The sequence below is a fragment of the Oncorhynchus kisutch genome, linkage group LG12 (assembly GCF_002021735.2).
Source record: "Oncorhynchus kisutch isolate 150728-3 linkage group LG12, Okis_V2, whole genome shotgun sequence".
Classification (NCBI taxonomy): Eukaryota; Metazoa; Chordata; class Actinopteri; order Salmoniformes; family Salmonidae; genus Oncorhynchus; species Oncorhynchus kisutch.
The window spans coordinates 11,746,923-11,771,687 of NC_034185.2; the positions used below are offsets into that span (position 1 = coordinate 11,746,923).

The following is a 24,765-nucleotide window of genomic DNA, read 5'->3' on the forward strand; positions in this document are numbered from 1 at the left end:
ATATATTGTGTTTGTTGCAACATTCTCGGTAAACCCTAGACACTGTCCTGGGTGAAAAGCCCAGGAGGACGGCCGTTTCTGAGATACTGGACCTGGCGCACCTGGCAACGGCAATTATACCACTGTCAAAGTCACAGGTTACTGATTTTGCCCATTCTAACACTCAATAGAACAGTAACTGAATGTCTTGATGCCTGCCTGCCTGCCTGCTTTATATAGCAAGCCACGGCCACTTGACTCACTGTCTGTAGGAGCGATCTATTTTCATGAAAGAGTTGTGTACCTAAAAACTGTCTGGTGAGTGTAGATCATTACACACACACACACACACACACACACACACACACACACACACACACACACACACACACACACCCCACCCACACACCCCACCCATCCACACACACACTCCACCCACGCACCCCACCCACCCACAGACACATCCCACAGCTACTCACGTACACGCACCTACATGGCCCCCACCCACCCACCCACAGACACACACACCATCCACTCGCAGACACACACACCTGCCATACGTCCACTGAAAGGTCCCTGCAGGGGCACTCAATTCTCTGAGGTGTCCAACTCAGGTTTTTGTGTAATTGGGATGCGATGTGCCAGCTCAAGGTCTAATTGCTTTCAGACACCGAGGAGGAATAGGGGATACGATTGGCTGCCTTAAACGGCACACGTTCAATCAAAAGCATTAGCTGTCCAACTCTTGGCAGCACAGAGGCACTTGTTGACATTGGAGGGAGTGGATGCTAACAGATACACAGAAAATAAACATTGAGAACAGATTGCCTGTAAGTCCCAACAGCATAGCAAATGAACATACAACATACTTAGGATCATTATTATACAATACATACTGGGTGGATACACGTTCATACTCTTGTTTTCAAATATTTTCTTAGGTTTTTAGAACACACATTGGGATATCAGGTGAGATGTTAAGAGACAAATTACCATAGTAGTCAAACCATACACCATTTCTTGTATTGTGAAATTCAAAGCAATTCTATTCAATCAGAAAATACATTATTAAAAGGTATCTGACAGGGTAGAGAGGTTCCAGGGAGGAAGAGGAGAGGAGAGGTTTCACTTTTGCCAAAATCTGTCTAAAATAAGCCATATGAGCTTATTTTGGACCTAGACTTGTCACCTGCCTTCCTGCCTTTGGGACAACGACTCCCATTGTTAGGGAGGAGACAAGAGCATCTCGTAATTATATACAGAGCTCAGGTCTATCCGCTGTAAAACAAGCTCTGACCAGAGGCTACCATTAGGCATAGAGGTCAGCCCTCACTTAAAACTATTGTAGCTGTCAATCGACGCAAAAGACAGAAGATAAGCCAATCAGAGCTGTTCTCTGGTTCATCAGTCGTCTCGATGTCATCCTCCACACCCAAATCGTCCAATCAATCAAACCACTCAGTTTCTCATCCGTTTCTTCTCTTCAATCAAGAGAAATTGGCATTAATCCCATTCTGACCCACAGCCTCCTCCTCCACTTCGCCGCAGCACGCACTTAATGCCGTTGTCCAGCACTTCACAAATCTCGCCCGCGATCAATAGCGACCATTCTCTCTGTAGATTCTACAATGACCTCAGACAACATTTGCATATCCAATCCTCTCCCCATTGATTTCTGGCCCTCATTACAACCCCATTACAAACAGGACTGTGATGCCTAATCTATAGGAGTGCCTCTATGGAGGGGTATACAGTTTAAAGCATGGCTATGCTTTAGATCCCATGTGTCTGAAAGCAGTGGCTGAAACGAATCCAGACTCACTTGGCATGGGGGCGTGTGGCAGCCAGGAGGCCAATCCCGTGTTCCCAAGTTTAATCAGCCCGTCACTGGAGTTAGTTGGCACATGGATGGATGGTACTTGTGTGGCGGTGAGGTCAACAATGGACATCATCAGCGTGATAATCCTTCCGCATTGAGATGACCTAATGTTCAATCTCCGGATAGGAAGGTCAAGTGGTGTTTGGAAGGCTGTGATCCCGGCTCGGAGGGTATTGTGCTGGGCAATCTGCTTGTTTAATGACTACTGATGCAGCCTTGGGGTGTACTTTATTGTCATGGCCGACATCTATCTACCTGGGTTTACCTAGGACTAACTGGACTGCCATCACAGGAGGTTGGTGGCACCTTAATCGGAGAGGACGGGATCGTGGTAATGGCTGGAGCGGAATAGGTAAAATGGTATCAAATACATAAAACACATAGTTTGATGTCATTCCATTCGCTCCGTTCCAGACATTATTATGAGCCGTCCTCCCCTCAGCAGCCTCCACCTACTGTCATCCTTTTTCATGGGGATGAAGTCCGTCACTTGAATTGGCACTAGCCAAACAACCTTTAGAGTTGTTTATAAGAAAAGTGTCAAAAGGAAGCTGAATTGTGTTGCCTGTAACTCTCCGGTGATATGAACCACAGCTTTGTTTACCTTCTGTATTCCTCAGTGGACTGTGAGTCAGAGGGGATGGCATTTTAGTTTTGTACAGGCTAGATGATGTAGTGGTGTGTTCATTTCATTACGCCAATATATGGATAGTTCATTTTTCTAGATCAGATAATGTCCTGAGAGGGATGCCCAAAACAGTACAAGGTGGATTAAAAGTTATCTGACTAACTACTATGCATGATTATTCTGGTATGAATGGAGTAGGAGGTAAATGTTAAAAAGATCATCTCTAAAATAAGTTATATGACAGAGACTCCCAACTCCACTGTTTATATTGAGCTATGAGCAGGCACCTGCCTTGACACTGGTCATGTCACCCCCGAGTCCTGATTAACACCCCAAATGACATCATCAGAGGGTGACATCTCATTCAGGCAGATGAAGGCCCCCTGTGGTGGCAGCCCTGTCATGCCACTTAATTGGAGTGGTATTCAAGACACCTCAGCCTTGAACTAGGAGTGTGAATCATGATGATATGATTATAGGGCCAGCCATAAAATTGACACTGGGTCGTTTAATAAAGCCTAATTAATAAGTGGCCTGAAAAAAATACATAAACTACAGCAGTTTCAGTCAAATACACACTATTCCAGAGAGCTGGAAATGTCATGCTTGGCAACCAAACTCCTAACAGAAGCCATGGATGGAGAAATAAGTCCTTTCCCATTGACCCTGGTCACAACTCCTAACCCTTTCTAGAGTCACAGTAATTCAAATTGTGCTGCGTTGCCAAGGTAACAGCAAAACCAAGGTCTTTTCTCAGACCTGAATGGTTTTGTCATAGCACATGGAGTATAAAAAAGTTGAATGTGTTACCGTGCAGCACTAACCAAAGTGAATGAAAATGGTAGCCATTCTTGTTACCGTGCAGCACTAACCAGAGTGAATGAAAATGGTAGCCATTCTTAAATGAAAATGGAGGACAAATTCAAGGTGTCTTTTTTGCCAAACAAATAACGCATTTCGGCTTGAAAGTGTTTGCTAGGTAGCTTTCAGAAGAAGGACAAACACAGGTCTGAATACATTTCATAATGCTTAAAAGACCGAAACTGTATGAATGAAGTCTAGCCCAAAATACCCTAACCTAAAGAAAACAAAAGAGAATATGAACTTACCATAGCAGAATGAGGATGATGATCCCTCCTGACACGAGAGACTCTCCACACTCCCTCCAGAAAGTGCTGTGGTATGGGATTCACCGTGGACTTGGACCCTCCCATGTAGCTGCTCTGGATCCCACCCCAACCCTGGAGTCCCCCCCTGAACCTTTCCCCAGGAATCTGATCATAGAACCTGGGTGGTTGCTTGGCTGGCGAGTCCTCCATGGACCAGTCCTGACAGGGTAGGGTGACCACGCTGTGGGCGGCAGGGCGGGGGGTCAGCCCTGAGGAGAAGGCTCCAGGATGCAGGTCGGGCATGTCTCCGGTGAGGCCCAAGGCTTTCTGCAGGGCCAGGCGTCTCAGTTGGTGGAGGGCAGTGCCACAGACCTGGCAGGTGCTGTCCTCTCTAGCATACGGGCCCCTATGTGGACACTGGAGGTGCTGGAGCTTGTCGAACAGGAACACGGCGAAGCCCGGGTCCTGTGGAGAAACAACGAGATTAGAGTCAACCCACAAGTCAGATCTCAAATATTCAGGTTTGTTCAAGATCATTTCATTTCAGTTCATTTCTCTTATTTCTGATATGCCATACTGCTACTTATTCGAAAACATATATTGCAGTATTCTATTAAAATACAAACATTACATAGCATACATACATGCATGCACACACACACACACACACACACACACACACACACACACACACACACACACACACACACACACACACACACACACACACACACACACACACAGGCTCCAGGCGGATACCATCACAGAGAAGTGCACACCATCAAGAGCTAGGGTAGTCATGACTACCATATCCACTGATCAACTCAATGGCCTCAATGAAAGATGGGTATCCAAGAGTCTCAACGAATACGACACAGCTTCAGGAAACAGTTAGCTGTATAAGGATGTGATGCGAGGGTTGACTCATAACCTGCAGTCCCCGTGGATATGGGTCATGAACTATTGAGAGAAAACAATGCATTGAAAATCCATAAATGTACAATTCTTGTTCAATTCATATCTATAGGCTACATTGAGGTTTTTCTTTCATTATTTTTATCTGGCGTTAGTCTAAGTTTTAAGGCCTAACTGTAGTGCACCAAATACACTGCAATTGCCAACTAATTTGGGGCAGCAAAAGTTTACGTTGATCCGTTGAGGCAAAAAGGAAAACAGAGTTTAATTCAATAAGAGAAAAGCTGCGAAATAGAGAGTTTAAAATAAATTGAAGGGAGGGCCAGAACAGTAGCCTAATGTTTGGGAAAGATTTGGTAAAAGTGGTGAAAACAGAATGACAGCAGAGGTGACATACACATTTGAGAGTCACAAGAGGAGGACCTCAAAATGACATGTCAAGGGAACTGTGCTGTTCAGATGGGTTGAATGGAATAGTAGCCAAACTGAAATCTTGACGCTGACTGATAACCTCTCGCATAGACTAATATAATATTAACTACTGCAGAATTAAGTATTTCTTGCAGTGAAATTATATACCAAATGTACATTTTAACTCTGAAAAAGGAGTGGAGAAATATAATTTATTTCATTCAGCATCTTGAGAGAATGAATGTGCGGTTAGGGACCGTCTGTAAAGGTGCTATCTTAATCTGCATCATAAAAGCTGCTAGTATTTCAACCATGGTTAGGGACTGTCTGTAAAGGTACAATCTTAATCGGCATCATAAAAGCTGATAGTATTTTAGCCACTTAAATGTACATGTTGGGTAGTTTTCACAGCTTTTATTTCTTTAAAACCGGCCAAACTGATGTAATATTTAGAGTTATTTAATTTTCTCCCCGGTCCCTAAACATCTTTGCTGCCCGAGAGAAGCAGAGATGAAAGATAAAACTTTACAGATGTCAACTAGATTGAAGCATTCATTCTATTGATTTATGACATTATTCTGGTGAGCAAGGGTTAATTTAGTATTCTAGGGCAAGAAGTATTAACAGAAGAGAAGCAGCAAGCCCTGAATTTTTGCACTGAATAAAGGGTCTGAAACCTTATGTAAATAAAGTATTTCTGTTTTTTATTTGTAATACATTTGCAAACATTTCTAAAAACCTGTTTTTTGCTTTGTTATTTTGGGGTATTATGTGTAGATTGATGAGGAAATGAACTAATTTAATCAATTTTAGAATAAGGCTGTAACGTAACAAAATGTGGAAAAAGTCAAGGGGTCTGAATACTTTCTGAATGCACTATACTTGCCGGCTACCACCCGGTACTCAACCCTGCACCTTAGGGACTGCTTCCCTATGTGCATAGTCATTTAACACTGGACACTTTAATAATGTTTACATACTGTTCTACCCACTTCATACAGTATGCATTGGACTTAGTAACCAAAAGGTTGAAAGATCGAATCCCCGAGCTGACAAGGTAAAGAAAATCTGTCGTTCTGCCACTGGACAAGGCAGTTAACGCACTGTTCCCTGGTAGGCTGTCATTGAAAATAAGAATTTGTTCTTAACTGACTTGCCTAGTTAAATAAATGTAGAATAAATAAATACAAAATAAAGTACAGTACCTTCAGAAAGTATTCATACCCGTTGACTTATGCCACATTTTGTTGTGTTACAGCCTGAAATTAAAATGGATTAAATACATGTTTCTCACCCATCTACACACAATACCCCATAATGACATCACAATACCCCATAATGACATCACAATACCCCATAATGACATCACAATACCCCATAATGACATCACAATACCCCATAATGACATCACAATACCCCATAATGACATCACAATACCCCATAATGACAAAGTGAAAACATGTTTTTATCTCACCCATCTACACACAATACCCCATAATGACAAAGTGAAAACATGTTTTTATCTCACCCATCTACACACAATACCCCATAATGACATCACAATACCCCATAATGACATCACAATACCCCATAAGGACATCACAATACCCCATAATGACAAAGTGAAAACATGTTTTTATCTCACCCATCTACACACAATACCCCATAATGACAAAGTGAAAACATGTTTTTATCTCACCCATCTACACACAATACCCCATAATGACAAAGTGAAAACATGTTTTTATCTCACCCATCTACACACAATACCCCATAATGACAAAGTGAAAACATGTTTTTATCTCACCCATCTACACACAATACCCCATAATGACAAAGTGAAAACATGTTTTTATCTCACCCATCTACACACAATACCCCATAATGACAAAGTGAAAACATGTTTTTATCTCACCCATCTACACACAATACCCCATAATGACAAAGTGAAAACATGTTTTTATCTCACCCATCTACACACAATACCCCATAATGACAAAGTGAAAACATGTTTTTATCTCACCCATCTACACACAATACCCCATAATGACAAAGTGAAAACATGTTTTTATCTCACCCATCTACACACAATACCCCATAATGACAAAGTGAAAACATGTTTTTAGAAATGCTTGCAAATTTATTGAAAATGAAATTTTAAAAAATAAATAATTTACCCCTGAGTCAATACATAGAGTTAGAATCACCTTTGGCAGCGATGACATCTGTGAGTCTTACTGGGTAAGTCTCTGAGATCTTTGCATACCTGGATTGTACAATATTTGCACATTATTCTTTAAAAAAATATTTAAGATCTGTTGGTTGTTGATCTTTGCTAGACAGCCATTTGCAAGTCTTGCCATAGATTTTCAAGACGATTTCAGTCAACTAGGCCACCCAGGAACATTCAATGGCATCTTGGTAAGCAACTCCAGTGTATATTTGGCCTTGTGTTTTAGGTTATTGTCCTGCTGAAATGTGAATTTGTCTCCCAGTTTCTGGTGGAAAGCACACTGAACCAGGTTTTCCTCTAGGATTTTGCCTGTGCTTAGCTCGATTCCATTTATTTTTATCCTAAAACACTCGCTAGTCCTTGCCGATGACAGGAATAACCGTATCATGATGCAGCCAACGCCATGCTTGAAAATATGAAGAGTTGTAATGATGTGCACTGAGAGTCGGGAAGCAAGTTCAGGGCGTGAGTGTTTTAATAAATAAAAGTAAAATAACACAAAACAAGAACACACGAATAACGCACAGAACACATAGGAACAGAAACAATGACGACTAGGGAAGAAACCAAAGGGAGTGACATATATAGGTCAGGTTATCAAGGGGGTGATGGAGTCCAGGTGAGTGTCATTATGCGGCTAACGCTGGTGACAGGTGTGCGTCCTAACGAGGAGCCTGGTGACCTAAAGGCAGGAGAGGGAGCACACGTCACAAGAGTGGTACTCGGTGATGTGTTGTATTGGTTTTCTCCAAAACATAACGCTGTGTGTTGAGAACATAAACTTAATTTTTTTGCCAAATTTATTGCAGTTTTACTTTAGTGCCTTATTGCATACAGGATGCATGTTTTGGAATATTTTTATTCTATACAGGCTTCCACTCTGTCATTTAGATTAGGATTGTGGAGTAACTACAATGTGGTTGATCCATCCTCAGTTTTCTCCTATCAAAGCCATCACAGTCAAATCTGTAACTGTTTTAAAGTCACCATTGGCCTCACGGTGAAATCCCTGAGCAGTTTCCTTCCTCTCCGGCAACTGAGTTAGGAAGGACGCCTGTAACTTTGTAGTGACTGGCTGTATTGATACACCATCCAAAGTGTAATTAATAACTTCACCATGCTCAAAGGGATATTCAATGTCTGTTTTTTTACCCATCTACCAATAGGTGTCCTTGTTTTTGAGGCATTGGAAAACTTCACTGTTATATGTGATTCAATCTGTGTTTGAAAATCACTGCTCAACTGAGGGACCTTACAGATAATTGTATGTGTGGCGTACAGAGATGAGCTAGTCATAAACAAATCATGTTAAACACCACTATTGCACACAGAGTGAGTCCATACAATTTATTATGTGACTTATTAAGAAAATATTTACTCCTGAACTTATCTAGGCTTTCCATAAGAAAAGGGTTGATTACTTACTGACTCAAGACATTTCAGCTTCTCATTTTTAATAAATATAGTTTTTTTTTAAATAAAAAAAATATAATTTTACTTTTGACATTATGGGATATTGTGTGTAGGACAGTGACACAAAATCTCAACTTAATTAATTTTACATTCAGGCTGTAACACAACAAAATGTGTAAAAAGTGAAAGGGATACTTTCTGAAGGCCTATATGTATATACTGTATTCTAGTCAAGGCTCATCCTATATAACTACTGCTGTACTCACCTTTTTTATTAATATAATAATACGAATGTCTATACACACAATCATATACATATACATTTATATTGCTCGTTCTAATATTTCAAATTGTCTTCATTCCTTTCTTTTTCTTTGTTTAATGTTTGTATTGTTTAGGTATTCCTGCACTGTTGGAGCTAGGAGCATAATCATTTTGTTACACCCACGATAACATCTGCAAAATATGTGTACGTGACCAATACAAATGTATTCAAATGTATTTTCAAATGTATTTTCAAATGTATTTTCAAATGTATTTTCAAATGTATTCATATGTATTTTCAAATGTATTTGAAAAGTTGACTAACAAATAGCCTACCAAAATGTTGGAAATCCTAAGCAGTACATAGGCCTACCTAAAAGCCTGTCAAAAAAATCTCTCCGCCATCTCTGACTGTACAGTGCATTTTCTATAACCGCAGATGGTTAACAGTAATTGTGGGCAGGTGAGGGTGAACAAACATCTGACCCGCACATCACTAAAGGACGTTACTCTAACAGAAAACTTTTCAGACCAAGACATTTAGAGACTACCTAAGGGCTCAGATCGGTAAAAAAAGAATCCTTCCTTAGCAGAAAAGATAGGATGAGGCAGAGAGGAAGGATAACACAGGCAACAAAGATTTTTTTTGCTCAAAGGCTTCCTTCCTTGATGGGTGGTGTAAGATATCTGCAGGGGTAAATATGAGTATGAGCCAAGAAAAAGACCTGAAAAACACCCGCTGTACTGTACTACCTTAACATCCGATTGAGAACATCTTTTTACAGAATAGGGTAGTTCAACAATGTCTAGTAAAATCAACACAACAGTTTGTTGAGTACTCATGAGGGATAGATTACTGAACTCATCGCTAGACACGTTTTATAAAGGAAATAAACGCAGCTGAACACATCTATTACCATCACCAACATTCAAACACTGTGAGTGAAACGTTTCCCTTTTAAATCATTATTCAAACACCTTCCCAAGAAGTCCTGATTCTGAACAGTGAACTTGAACGCACACTGAACTCACGACAGCTGCTCGCAGTACCTCAACAACACACAATGCACAACTTCTCTATCCTCGCACTGGACATTGTATAAAAGTTGATTTAAGGTTGGTAATAAACTGCGCTTGGCCCTGCCTGCGGTTGTGTCTCAGACGTGGGTGCAGGGGCGAGGGTGTGAGCGGGAGTTCCCCTCCTATATGTCACTGAGGTTTATGTTGTGTTGGAGTGAGCCGGAGGTCAGGAGTAGAAAGAGCCATCCTCAGCAACAGTGCTCGGTGATTGAGTGCTTTTGTCTGGGGCAGGGGAGCATGGGAGTGGACTGACAGGGGGTTGGGGTCTGGTGGACAGGCTTTGCCAGATGCTGCAATCTGTTCAAGGCTCCAGGGAGCTCTGCGTTCCAACGACCAGTTCGTTATCTGACTTTGATAACTTTTTGGGATAAAAAAAAACATTGTTGAGAATGTCTCTCGTGTTTTTGTGCACAATGTCATGCGAGAGGAATGAGTGGTTCTTCATAAATAGGCAGCCTTATCACATGAGACACGACTGGTGGATGAGAAACCAAATCCAATGAGACCCAAACTTTAAAAAAAGCCCAATTGAGTTAGTTATTGCCTTCTGTCTGGAGTAATAATCCCATTTCTACGCCTTCTGGAGGAAGTGTCCTTAATGAATTTACACCATGGGACTTAACTTGTAAAACAACCAGGAGAGAATGACTTATGGTTATTGATGACAGTGTCAACAGTGTAGAGAATGAGACCTGCAGTACTGTCACCTGGGTTAGGAGAGGCTTCTCTTTATAGACTCTCTGAGGACAATACACCTGGGTTAGGAGTGGCTTCTCTTTATAGATCTCTCTGAGGACAATACACCTGGGTTAGGAGTGGCTTCTCTTTATAGATATCTCTGAGGACAATACACCTGGGTTAGGAGTGGCTTCTCTTTATAGATATCTCTGAGGACAATACACCTGGGTTAGGAGTGGCTTCTCTTTATAGATATCTCTGAGGACAATACACCTGGGTTAGGAGTGGCTTCTCTTTATAGATCTCTCTGAGGACAATACACCTGGGTTAGGAGTGGCTTCTCTTTATAGATCTCTCTGTGGACAATACACCTGGGTTAGGAGTGGCTTCGCTTTATAGACTCTGAGGACAATACACCTGGGTTAGGAGAGGCTTCTCTTTATAGATCTCTCTGTAGACAATACACCTGGGTTAGGAGTGGCTTCTCTTTATAGATATCTCTGAGGACAATACACCTGGGTTAGGAGAGGCTTCTCTTTATAGATATCTCTGAGGACAATACACCTGGGTTAGGAGAGGCTTCTCTTTATAGATCTCTCTGAGGACAATACACCTGGGTTAGGAGAGGCTTCTCTTTATAGATCTCTCTGTGGACAATACACCTGGGTTAGGAGTGGCTTCTCTTTATAGATCTCTCTGAGGACAATACACCTGTGTTCAAACAGTATTGGAAGTTATGCTCAGACATACATACAAATACTGTGTGTAAACTGTATAGGTTTCTGATTACAGTGAAATTATAGGGGACAACGAGATGTTTCTGATTACAGTGATATGACAGGGACTAAGAGAAGTTTCTGATTACAGTGATATGACAGGGACTAAGAGATGTTTCTGATTACAGTGATATGACAGGGACTAAGAGATGTTTCTGATTACAGTGATATGACAGGGACTAACATACATTCAATCCCAGTCTTCAGGTTCTCTGCTTTCTGTCCGCTTCCTTCTCTTTACAAACAGACCAGAGGGGAAATAGAAGGTTTACACTATACAGCAGCAAGGATACAACAGCAAATTCTAATCTATACTTTCTCACACAAGTGTGTCTCCTGCACAGTTTATGGACTTCCTACCACAGCCTGTTGAGTTAGGCCGTTAACTAGCCACACAATGCGGCCATGTTTTCTTAAACTCCTAAACGCCTACACATACAAATGCGGGTATTGCGTCGTTAACAGTCGATGCCCAGGGTGTTTAAACAACAAAACAATGGTGTTTCCCCTTTCTCCCTTCTCCTAATGCTTGAGAAACTGTTGAGACAGACGTGACTATTCTTTCTAAATTGGCCCCTGGTACAGTGGTTCTACAGTGGACCAGCTGGAGTCTGTGCGACTTCTAACCTCCTTGCCCCTTACTTTCCCACAGCTAATGAGAGAGCTTGGCCTACTGTGAGGCCAACAGAATTACCTTTTGCATGTTTTATCAGATGTAGAGATGGAGGTCAGGAAATAATAGCTTCTTATACCACACAAAGCCCAAATACTTTCTTCCCCCAAAAATCAATACATTTGGAAGGTCAATTGGTTATAAACAAAACGAAAGTATGAAATATAAATACCAGTAGCATATCGAATATTGATAAAGAGCATGGAAACATTTTGGATTGGAGAGCTGTCTTTACAACTGAATAACCTATATGGATTGGAGAGCTGTCTTTACAACTGAATAACCTATATGGATTGGAGAGCTGTCTTTACAACTGAATAACCTATATGGATTGGAGAGCTGTCTTTACAACTGAATAACCTATATGGATTGGAGAGCTGTCTTTACATCTACTTTGTGCATGACACAAGTAATTTTTCCTACAATTGTTTACAGACAGATTATTTCACTTATAATTCACTGTATCACAATTCCAGTGGCTCAGATGTTTACATACACTAAGTTGACTGGGCCTTTAAACAGCTTGGAAAATTCCAGAAAATGATGTCGTGGCTTCAGAAGCTTCTAATAGGCTAATTAACGTGTTTTGTCTCCTAGAGATGATGGTACTTTGGTGCGAAAAGTGCAAATCAATCCCAGAACTACAGCAAAGGGCCATGTGAATATGCTGGAGGAAACAGGTACAAAAGTATCTATATCCACAGTAAAACAAGTTATATATCGACATAACCTTGAAAGCCCGCTCAGCAAGGAAGAAGCCACTGCTCCAAAACGCCATAAAAAAGCCAGACTACGATTTGCAACTGCACATGGGGACAAATATGGGACTTTTTGGAGAAATGTCCTCTGGTCTGATGAAACAAAAATAGAACTGTTTGGCCATAATGACCATCGTTATGTTTGGAGGGAAAAGGGGGAGGCTTGTAAGCCGAAGAATACCATCCCAACCGTGAAAAACTGAGATTAAATGTATTTGGCTAAGGTATATGTAAACTTCCAACTTCAACTATATATATATATATATATATATACACATACACAGACACACATTTATATACACATATAGAGCCATAGGCCTTTATACTAGGATTGCATTCAACTGTGATCATTATGGCACATGGCAGTGCATGGCAGTCATATGGTTCAGCACGTGGAAGGATCATTTCCGACCTAAATGTCATTTATAACATGTTTGAACATGGACAACTAAGTACACTTAAGCAATGAGGCCTGAGGCCCAATATACCACAGCTAACGGCGGTTCTTACGCACAACACAACAGCCCTTAGCCGTGGTATATACCACAAACCCCCGAGGTGCCTTATTGCTATTATAAACTGGTTACAAACATAATTAGAGCAGTAAAACATATATATACCACAGCTGTCAGCCAATCAGCATTCAGGGCTCGAACCACCCAATTTATAATATAGTTTATATCACTGCATTCAATGTCAAGTAAAACAAATAGCGAACATTTGCACCTGAACTGAACATTAGAGAATCAAGTTTTTTTTTTTTACCTTAACTTCTCGGCCCTACCAGGTCTTATACCAGCTCTTATTTTCTCTCCCGACAGTATTCCTCTCCAAAAACACCAGCAGGCAGGTGGGCCCACAAGCAAGGACCTTTTCCAAGCGCGGGAAGAAGTTCCTCAGCGTGCTATCTACTTAACTTTTCCAAAACTAACTAAACAGAGACGAACATAGTGGTCTCTCTACTCTCTCACAATGTAAATCACATAGCCTCTCTCATTCACAGATGACAGTTGGGCGTTCCAGCAGCAGTTGTGGCGGCTGTTGACACTTCAATGAACAAAGATTATCCAAAGTCCACTTCTACCGCGTCGCGAAGTCACTCGTTTATTCTAACCTAGACTATCATATGAGAAATTGCTGAATATTGTCTCTCGCGAGTGTATCGGCAATTTGCGAATATGTCCTTGGATACATGATACAACTGTAGGTTCAAAAGTACTTGCATGTTCACTGAGTTGGACTTAATAATGTATATATAATTTGATTACCTACCAGTATTTTCTTCAAGGTTAAATGATATTTGTTGGGTAGTTCTATTTCTACCCTTTCTAAGTTGTTTTCCTCGTTGCTCTGTCTTTCCAGGCTGCATAGACCTAGGCCTACAGAATAACCTGCAGCTTTTATTGTTAAACACACACGGCATTCACCTATAAAAGGTTCATACACATTTAAATGTCATATACAGAAAATTAAATGCATAAAATGAAATATTATGGCAAAGGGTGATGCAAAAAAAATATACCAATGATCTACAATACATAATAATAAATGGAGTAAGTAAACAAACAAAAAGAACACCCAAAATTGACTAAATATAATACACTTGCACCTGTGTAAACACTGCTCTGTAAGAACACTGCTCTGTAAGGACACTGCACTGTAAGGACACTGCTCTGTAAGGACACTGCACTGTAAGAACACTGCGCTGTAAGGGCACTGCGCTGTAAGGACACTGCGCTGTAAGAACACTGCTCTGTAAGGACACTGCACTGTAAGGACACTGCTCTGTAAGGACACTGCTCTGTAAGGGCACTGCACTGTAAGGGCACTGCGCTATAAGGGCACTGCGCTGTAAGGACATTGCGCTGTAAGGACACTGCACTGTAAGGACACTGCGCTGTAAGGACACTGCTCTGTAAGGACACTGCACTGTAAGGGCACTGCACTGTAAGGGCACTGCGCTATAAGGGCACTGCGCTGTAAGGACATTGCGCTGTAAGAACACTGCTCTGTAAGGACACTGCTCTGTAAGGACACTGCACTGTAAGAACACTGCACTGTAAGAACACTGCACTGTAAGGACACTTCTCTGTAAGAACACTGCTCTGTAAGGACACTGCTTGGCGAGGTTAGATCACTAGACTACAGTATGTAAAAAAAATAAAAAAAACAGTGGAGAAACAAGTGTCTGCAAGCCTTGGCCAGCAGTGAAACTGCTCCAAAGTGTTGGGTTAATGTATGCTCCTAACATAAAGTCAGCAATCTGCCCGTAGATGCATCTTCATGGTGCCACAGGCCTGTATCCGCTCTTATTCTGTCTGGCTGGGGGTTTAAAGCCCAAGCTCCGGTCTCACAGGCTCATAATGCTATTCATTAATCGGGACCAGTCACTAATCAAGGCATGGTGGTATGTATCCCTGTCCCATAGCAGCAGACGGGCGATTGTACAGCAAGCTGATGAAAGAATCAAAATCTCATCTAGTTTACTGATCTAGGACCCCCTTCATAAGGATGGCTGTTGGGAGCTGCTGGGAGCTGCTGGGAGCTGATGGGAGCTCAGTGTGCTCTACCCCAGAGCTTACAGAACAAGGCTGGTGATGGATGAGTTTGTGAGGGTTTTGGGGATTAGCTAGGTGCACTTAAGGAGATGTCTTCTCTAATGTTGACAGGTCCTTTTCATAATGTGGCAAGCTATTATGAGACTGAGTCAATTGTAAAATGGAATTCAAATCAAATCAAAGTTGATTGGTCGCGTACACAGATTTGTAGATGTTATCGCAGGTGCAGCGAAATGCAATTCATTGTGTGCCGTAAAGAGAACAAGTTCAGGCTTTGAGAAAGTGGGTCAGAGCCACACACAGACAGGTTAATATTGTTGGATGATTGGTTGTGTCCTGGTATACCAGTGTTTTTTTTCCTTTATTTTGCCTGTAGCGCCAAGGTCTCACTGCAAACAGGAAGGTGAATTCCATAATGCCAACCACCCCACCCCACCCCACACACCCACCCCTCGCTCCCCAGCCACCCTCACATCATAGTCAAAACATAGAGCAGCCATGTTGTGCATATTCATAGGGCCAGCCAGATCCTAATTAAAAACGCTGTGTAGAACTCTCTGGCAGCCTTCCAAAAGCTCTGCGGGGCTGGGGGGGGGGGGGGGGGGGGGTACTGAAACCCTCACTTGTACTGTCAGAGAAGACAATATACAATTCACCATACAACCGGTAGACCTCACACAGGATTTAGGGGAAATGGGGGAGATGGGTGGTTAGCTGGGGGAGGGGGGATCTTCGCCGGAGGTTTCCTTTGTCAAACGTGTCACTCCATCTCCGGCTATACTTGGACTGTGACTGAGGTTCTGGCAGCACCGCTACAGTTGGTGGCCGCCGTCAAGGCAAATGCCAAGTGTCATTTTCGAATTGAGTTTTTTATTGTTTGACTGTATTGTCCGACACTCCTTCTCTCATCATAAACAAGTCATCACATAAATGATAAAATAATAAAAAGTAACTGAAGAGAAAATATGAAAGATATACCGTAACCACTCCAACCAATCGTTCAAAGGTTCCATCCCACAGTTGGAAAATAAATCACTTTTGAGTGCAGTGGAGACGTGTGCAACAGCAAACCGATCGTCTTGTAGTTTATATGCTAACAAATGTGTACGAGCGCTCTGGCAGAGTGCAGCACAGCGGCCTGAAAGCCCTCAGGGGAGGACAGGTTCCAGCTGTGCAAAGCAGAGACCCAACTCCCTAAACAGACAGCACATCGTGAGAGAAAGGCTCACTCCACACAGACAAAGGGGTGCGCAGGATGTGTAGAATGGCCACCCTTCTTTCTAAACACTTCTAAACAGAGAGAGAATTTCCAAACAAAATCCAGAGCATGTTAATTATGTTCAGCAGACCTCCTCTGTTGACAAGGATTGTCGCCTTTTCAACTTGCCCATACTCCTTTTGTAAAATCAACTTATTTTACAATTTCACCTAGACCCAACCCACTGTGCACACACCGGTTGAATCAACGTTGTTTCAACATCATTTGTCAACGTAGTGTGATGTGGAATCAATGTGGATGATACATTGGATTTGAAAGAAGTCATCAACCAGTAGTGTTTTCATCTCATTTCAACCAGCGTTTGTAAACATAGAAATTAGGATAAAACTTGAACTTAAATACATTACCTTAACCTGACTAACAGCTTGTTACGTCAATGTCATTTCAACATAATCATCAGAACTATGTACAGTATGTAAACGCTTTAAACAAATTACTATATTAATCTGACTATCCACAATAATCATATTATTGTGTACATGTAAACCTACTCCATGATATTAAACATGGCAAATCAGAAGTCAATGCAGCCTACATAAACCCAACCTCACTCCAATTTATTTTTTCCACATACACCTTGTGTAAGAAAAGTTAGAGGTTACTTTCAACTATTCAATGTTATTTAGGTAGTCTATGTAAATGAGTATGGAAGCTGATATGTTTATAGATGTGATGTCAGCTAAATCAAACACCGCCCGTTTCCAAAGCTAAGCAGGGTACAGGAAGGCATCTGAATGGGAGACTTGTTCTCAACAAAGTGCATTACCCCTCATATACCAGTAGGAGTCACTGTACAAGCAGAAATCATTGGACTGTGGCTTCACATTTTATTTCAATATACCTCCTTATTTAGGTTGATAGCATGACGTTGAAACAATGACGTTTATTCAAACATACCATTCTATCAACATTGAAACATGGTCAAATAAAATATTGAATCAAATATGAAATTCAACATATTTTCAACCACTCAATATACTGTATGTATACTGAATATAGGATATTGAATTGCGTTAGGTTCTAGGTGGAACTTCATGCGATTTCAACGTATACATAATGCCGATGATTATGTTGAGATTATATTGAAGTAACAACCTGTTAGACAGGTAAAGTCAATGTATTTAAAAGTATGTTTTAGCCTAATTTCAATGTTTACACGCTGGTTGAAATTAGATGAAAACAATACTGGTTGATTACATTTTCAAGTCCCAATGTATTTTCCACATTGAAGCCATGGTCCCAATACGGTTATAAATGAATTATGTTAAAACAACGTTGATTCAAACAGTGTGTTCCCAGTGGGTTAACAGGACTGTCCACATGAAAGGTTCCTAGCAGAAGTCTTAAGATAATTGAATAACCATCTTCCTTCCTTTTAGGCTTTTATGAAAGAAACAGGAAACAAGCCAATCCCACAGATTCATATTATGGTCTGTGTTCTTAAAACCACCCATTGATGCGTTTAAAGAGCATATTGACCAAAGGATGTTTTACACTGTGGCTCCAGTTTCAAAGGAAATTCAAGTAAAGTACTTTGCACAATTGGGGCACACCCTTTCCTTGTTCTTTACTGCCCCTAGAAGAACTGTGGCGTTGGGCCAGTCTGAGACCGAAAGGATGACTACCGTGTTTGTTGTGGGTAGATGACTACACATTTGAATTGAGTTCGAATCATTATGACATAAGTATACCATCACTCAAAGATGACCACTCTCCTTGTTTATTCGGAGAATCCTCCTTTCATCGAACCTCATTGGAGGCACTGCCTCAGCACAGGATGTAGATACTGAGGACCCCCTGAAGTGTCTCTCTCTCTCTCTCTCTCTCTCTCCTAATGTGTAGGTTCTTAAACTGTGCATGGATACCAATTAGCCTCGAGCTCCGATAAAACATTGCAGTACCCTAAATGTACTGAGCACAATGTTGCCAACTACAGTAAGTGCATGAAGGACATGTTTATACAATACAACCTGTTGAAATGGAAATGGAATCCATTAATCAAAAACGGTATATAAACTGAGCAATTCAGTGCAGTTTTAGTTGATAGACATATGAAAGTACGGGATCCCTGGTTTGACTGAACAAGCAATATATACGGCTCAACTGTCACACAAATCCAGGCAACAGCAGGAAACAAGGCGACGGAAGGATAACGATGATAATGATACAGACGTAATTGACTATAAGAAGAGGGGGGAGGACGCTAATGGAGCATCTTAATAGAGCCATTACACCCTATTACAGTCACGTCCTGCCTTTTATCAAAGCTAATGGTAGTCATAATGGGGTAAGGTGACTCACAACCCCAGATATGAGATCAGTCTATTCAGAAATTATAACCCCTCCGCCTCGCCTTCCTCCACTTCCCAAGTCCGGGGCAACGCTGTGATTCACAGCAGGTTCAATCCCATGCAGCTCAGGAGTGAAGACAGGTAAACATGGATGTTGAGTGTTAGCACCGGTAGCACACTAGGCAGGGCTGTCTGATGGAATTGCACACACGCTCTTCAGTTGGATATGATTGGCTGCTGCTGAAGCACAGTGAATTGCTTGTTAACAGCAGCAACACTGTGAAAGACATCTGACCCTGTTAATGTTAATGTCGAGGTATGCGTAGCGGTTTTGTTTAGCTTGACTCTCATGCTAAGTTAAAGTACCATTATTTGCATTGCAGTCAATCCATTATACAGTATATTCGGAAAGTATTCAGACCCCTTGACTTTTTCCAGATTTTGTTACGTTACAGCCTTATTTGCAAATGTATTAAAAATAAAAAACAGAAATACCTTATTTACATAAGTATTCAGACCCTTTGCTATGAGACTCGAAATTGAGCTGATTTGGAAAGGCACAACTGTCTATATAAGGTCCCACAGTTGACAGTGCATGTCAGAGCAAAAACCAAGCCATGAGGTCAATGCACAGATCTGGGGAAGGGTACCAAGAAATGTCTGCAGGTCCTGAAGAAAGGGAGGTGATCAAGAATCCAATGGTCACTCTGACAGAGCTCCAGAGTTCATCTGTGAAGATGGGAGAATCTTCCAGAAGGACCACCATCTCTGCAGCACTCCACCAATAAGGTCTTTATGGTAGAGTGGCCAAACAGAAGCCACCACTCAGTAAAAGGCACAAGAAAGCCCCCTTGGAATTTTCCAAAATGGACCTAAAGGACTCAGACCATGAGAACCAAGATTCTTTGGTCTGATGAAACCAAGTGTCAACTATTTGGCCTGAATGCCAAGCGTCACGTCTGAAGGAAACCTTGCAACATCCCTACAGTGAAGCATGGTGGTGGCAGAATTATGCTGTTGGGAAGTTTTTCAGCGGCAGGGACTGGAACGGAGCAAAGTACAGAGAGATCCTTGATGATAACCTGCTCCAGAGCGCTCAGGACCTCAGACTGGGGCGACGGTTCACCTTCCAACAGGACAACAACCCGAAGCATACAGCCAAGACAACGCAGGAGCGGACAAGTCTCTGATTGTCCTTGAGTGGCCCAGCCAGAGCCCGGACTTGAACCCGATCGAACATCTCTGGAGAGACCTGAAAATAGCTGTGTAGCGACGCTCCCCATCCAACCTGACAGAGCTTGAGAGGATCTGCAGAGAAGAATGGGAGAAACTTCCCAAATACAGGTGTGCCACGTTTGTAGCGTCATACCCAAGAAGACTTGACGCTGTAATCGCTGCCAAAGGTGCTTCAACAAAGTACTGAGTAAAGGGTCTGAATACTAATGTAAAATGTGATATTGCAGTTTTTTTTTGCAAAAATATCAAAAAATGTGTTTTTGCTTTGTCATTATGGGGTATTGTGTCTAGATTGATGAGGGAAAAAAATATTTAATATATTTTAGAATAAGGCTGTAACATAAGAAAATGTGGAAAGGGGTCGGAATACTTTCCGAATGCACCATAAAATATGGGTTGTAGTTAGTGCATTGTACATGTAGATAGAATTCTGATAGGGTTTCATACATAACGTATTCATATTGCGAAAGCTCAGAAGGTGATGATCCTCGTATTTGAGAGCAAATGGGGTCTTATTGTTGCCAGGCGCTCAACCTATCAAACATGTTGACAATGGTCGCTCAGTCACAATCTGTCTGCCGGCACGAGATTGACAATGGCCCCCCAGCCTTGCTGCCATAAAGAACAGAGTCCGGGAGCCACTTTCGCTGGTCCACTTTACATTCAAATGAGACAGGCGGCACAGACAGAGCTTTTAGCAGACAAGGTAGGGTCACTTTCCATACAAAAAAGGTGACCTGTGCAACAAGCACCTGAGAGAGAAAAAAAGTCGCTAATTGGGGCTGAATTCATTTGAGGGATGAAAACCAGATATAAAAGAAAGATTTGACTTATTCGTCAACGCCTGAACGGACAAAGGAGAATAGTTGTAATATATGTGGTAATTAGAGCTTGAGGAGGATATGAAGCAGTTCCCTTTCACAATATCAAATACACTTCAAAGAATAATTAGGATTAAAAACCTGCTTATCAGGGAAGCAAATTAGTACATTGATCAATGGAAGCGTCTCGATTAAGTCGACTGAGATATTTTACTTTATAAGCAGTGCTGAAAAAAATCTCCTCCCAAGTAGATGTACTGTATGATTTTCTCTTCATGTTTGTTCAAATTGATATCTAAAAGGAACACAATTACAATGTAGGCTACAACTCCATTTAACAGCACTGATAGTCTTCTTGGGAGAAAAGGTACATTTACAGCTGCTACAGGAGGGGAACTATAACCAAATATATAAATACAACACAGTTTTAAAAAATGTTTTTTCGAGCAGAGGTGCTAAGTGTTAGATAGAAATACAGTATTTATGCACCTGTCCAGGTGCATATATTGTTTCTTGGCATTTTGTGTAGGCTGTCAAAGGATAACCTATGTCATGTCACCCTGACTAAACCAATTGTTGACACAGTCTTGTCAGGGTGACTAAGGACACTAGAGTTAAGTTACTGAAACATTTCCCATTAAAATGATACCCCACTTTGTCAAATTAATTCAGCGTCACATCAAGTCTTGATTCAAATTGAGGACAAACATCTTTACTATCACAAACTAGTCAGTGTTCATTTCTTTATTTGCACCATTTATTGATGCCTCACCCCCCGCTTCAGCGCTAGAAATGTCAGCTAGGAATGTCAGCATAGCCTGCAGATTTTCCTTCTTCAGGAAAATCCACTCCACCCACAGCCTCTAGATAGACAGACAGACACTCAAATGCAGCCCAGCTCTGACACTCTATAGGCCATCAGCACTCTCCTCAAGGTCGTTTCCAGACTCCTTGACGTCTTTGACACCTCCTGTCACTATAGAGGACATGTGACATTCACAGTAAGAGCTTCATCTTGCATCACTCCAAAGGACGAGCCAGTGATAGGGCCATTCTAACCCTCAAATGAATTTCTCACACACTGGGGTTCTTGACGATTCTATATTTGCCTCACATTCTTAGAGTTGAGCGTCAAAACCTTGAAAAGCTATATACAGTGGGGAGAACAAGTATTTGATACACTGCCGATTTAGCAGGTTTTCCTACTTACAAAGCATGTAGAGGTCTGTCATTTTTATCAAAGGTACACTTCAACTATGAGGGGGGAAAAAATCCAGAAAATCACATTGTATGATTTTTAAGTAATTAATTTGCATTTTATTGCATGACATAAGTATTGATACATCAGAAAACCAGAAATTAATATTTGGTACAGATACCTTTGTTTGCAATTACAGAGATCATACTTTTCCTGTAGTTCTTTACCAGGTTTGCACACACTGCAGCAGGGATTTTGGCCCACTCCTCCATACAGACCTTCTCCAGATCCTTCAGTTGTCGGGGCTGTCGCTGGGCAATACGGACTTTCAGCTCCCTCCAAAGATTTTCTATTGGGTTCAGGTCTGGAGACTGGCTAGGCCTCTCCAGGACCTTGAGATGCTTCTTACGGAGCCACTCCTTAGTTGCCCTGGCTGTGTGTTTCGGGTCGTTGTCATGCTGGAAGACCCAGCCACGACCCGGCTTCAATGCTCTTACTGAGGGAAGGAGGTTGTTGGCCAAGATCTCGCGATACATGGCCCCATCCATCCTCCCCTCAATACGGTGCAGTCGTCCTGTACCCTTTGCAGAAAAGCATCCCCAAAGAATGATGTTTCCACCTCCATGCTTCACGGTTGGGATGGTGTTCTTGGGGTTAAACTCATCCTTCTTCTTCCTCCAAACACAGCGAGTGGAGTTTAGACCAAAAAGCTCTATTTTTGTCTCATCAGATCACATGACCTTCTCCCATTCCTCCTCTAGATTATCCAGATGGTCATTGGCAAACTTCAGACGGGCCTGGACATGCGCTGGCTTGAGCAGGGAGACCTTGCGTGCGTTGCACGATTTTAATCCACACGGCGTAGTGTGTTACTAATGGTTTTCTTTGAGACTGTGGTCCCAGCTCTCTTCAGGTCATTGACCAGGTCTTGCCGTGTAGTTCTGGGCTGATCCCTCACCTTCCTCATGATCATTGATGCCCCACAAGGTGAGATCTTGCATGGAGCCCCAGACCGAGGCTGATTGACCGTCATCTTGAACTTCTTCCATTTTCTAATAATTGCGCCAACAGTTGTTGCCTTCTCACCAAGCTGCTTGCCTATTGTTCTGTAGCCCATCCCAGCCTTGTGCAGGTCTACAATTTATCTCTGATGTCCTTACACAGCTCTCTGGTCTTGGCCATTGTGGAGAGGTTGGAGTCTGTTTGATTGAGTGTGTGGACAGGTGTCTTTCATACAGGTAACGAGTTCCAACAGGTGCAGTTAATACAGGTAATGAGTGGAGAACAGGAGGGCTTCTTAAAGAAAAACTAACAGGTCTGTGAGAGCCGGGAATTCTTACTGGTTGGTAGGTCATCAAATACTCATGCAATAAAATGCAAATTAATTACTTAAAAATCATACAATGTGATTTTCTGGATTTTTGAAGTGTACCTATGATAAAAATGACTGACCTCTACATGCTTTGTAAGTAGGAAAAGCTGCAAAATCGGCAGTGTATCAAATACTTCTCCCCACTGTAGGTTGTGCACTCAATTCACCCAATTCCAACTCCTCCAAGTTATGCTTAGACGGCGAAGGACTATACTGTCGTTTATATACTCTTAAGAACAAACATGAACCACTGCAGTTTTCATTATGTATGACAGGCTACTTCCTCGCTGAAATACAATACCTAACACTCGATAAGACCACCACAGCACGAGAATCTATATTATAAGTGTAACGCTACCATGAACACATGAGCCAGTGCATTATGGGTTTGTGAGTAACATCAATCACAGCAAGAGGCCAGAGAAGAGGGTCCATGAGGACAACCCTATCTGCTTAACCATGAATGCCTCAACCAAACAGACGGCAATGGCAAACAACATCAAACACCACAAGCTTCAAACACACGCACACACACACACACCAGCTAAACTAATGCCTCATTGATATTCTAGGACAGTTCCTCCTCAGGCAAAGCCGGCACAGCCGTGGCGTATTTGCCAGCAGCAAAGCATTGTCGTCATTTTTTCCAGACGGTTTGTGTTTCGCCTGATAATTAGCAGCGTTTGTTGAACTCGTCATGCGTTATTCTCCCTCTGTCTATCGAATTTAAAACATTAGTTCGGGTTAATGCCAACACAGTTCTGTCATTGTCAGTGCACGCCTGCTGTAACCTCTTACGCTGGCTGCCACACAATTCACTGCACTCTATGTTGTTGCCCATTGGGCAGCCAGTGTGCCACTGCCAACATGCCAAACTATTTTAACCCACTTGTAAGGTGTTGACACAATTGTTGTCCCTGGTGGGCAAAAGCTAATAAACAATGTGGGCTGTAAAAACAGGACAGAACTTTGAGGAAAAACTAACATGCATCAAGGTTATCAAGCAATAGATAGCCTCGTGGAAAAATCCATCAAACCATCAAACCCAACTAACAGGGCCTTCCCCTCCTAAATGGACAATCAAAACAAATACTGACAAGAGTGGTCAACGGGCCAGCGTATGTTCCACTCCAAATCCCCCTGATCCTCGTCCTGTTTTAGGCTGGGAGGTAGAATCTCTCCCAAAAAGAAAACAAGTGTCAAAAGCAGGGGTG

The 24,765-nt window shown here is 41.9% G+C and overlaps 1 protein-coding gene across 3 annotated transcripts in view; it reads right to left on the reverse strand.

Annotated features, from left to right (window-relative positions):
• The window catches only part of kif26aa (kinesin family member 26Aa), a 171,110-nt gene that overhangs the window by 92,837 nt on the left and 53,508 nt on the right, over window positions 1–24,765 (reverse strand). For all 3 annotated transcript variants that reach the window (XM_031836884.1, XM_031836883.1, XM_031836882.1), the window contains exon 3: window positions 3,596–4,060. In XM_031836884.1, coding sequence (XP_031692744.1) covers window positions 3,596–4,060 — 465 coding nt within the window. The remainder of the gene's footprint in view (window positions 1–3,595; window positions 4,061–24,765) is intronic.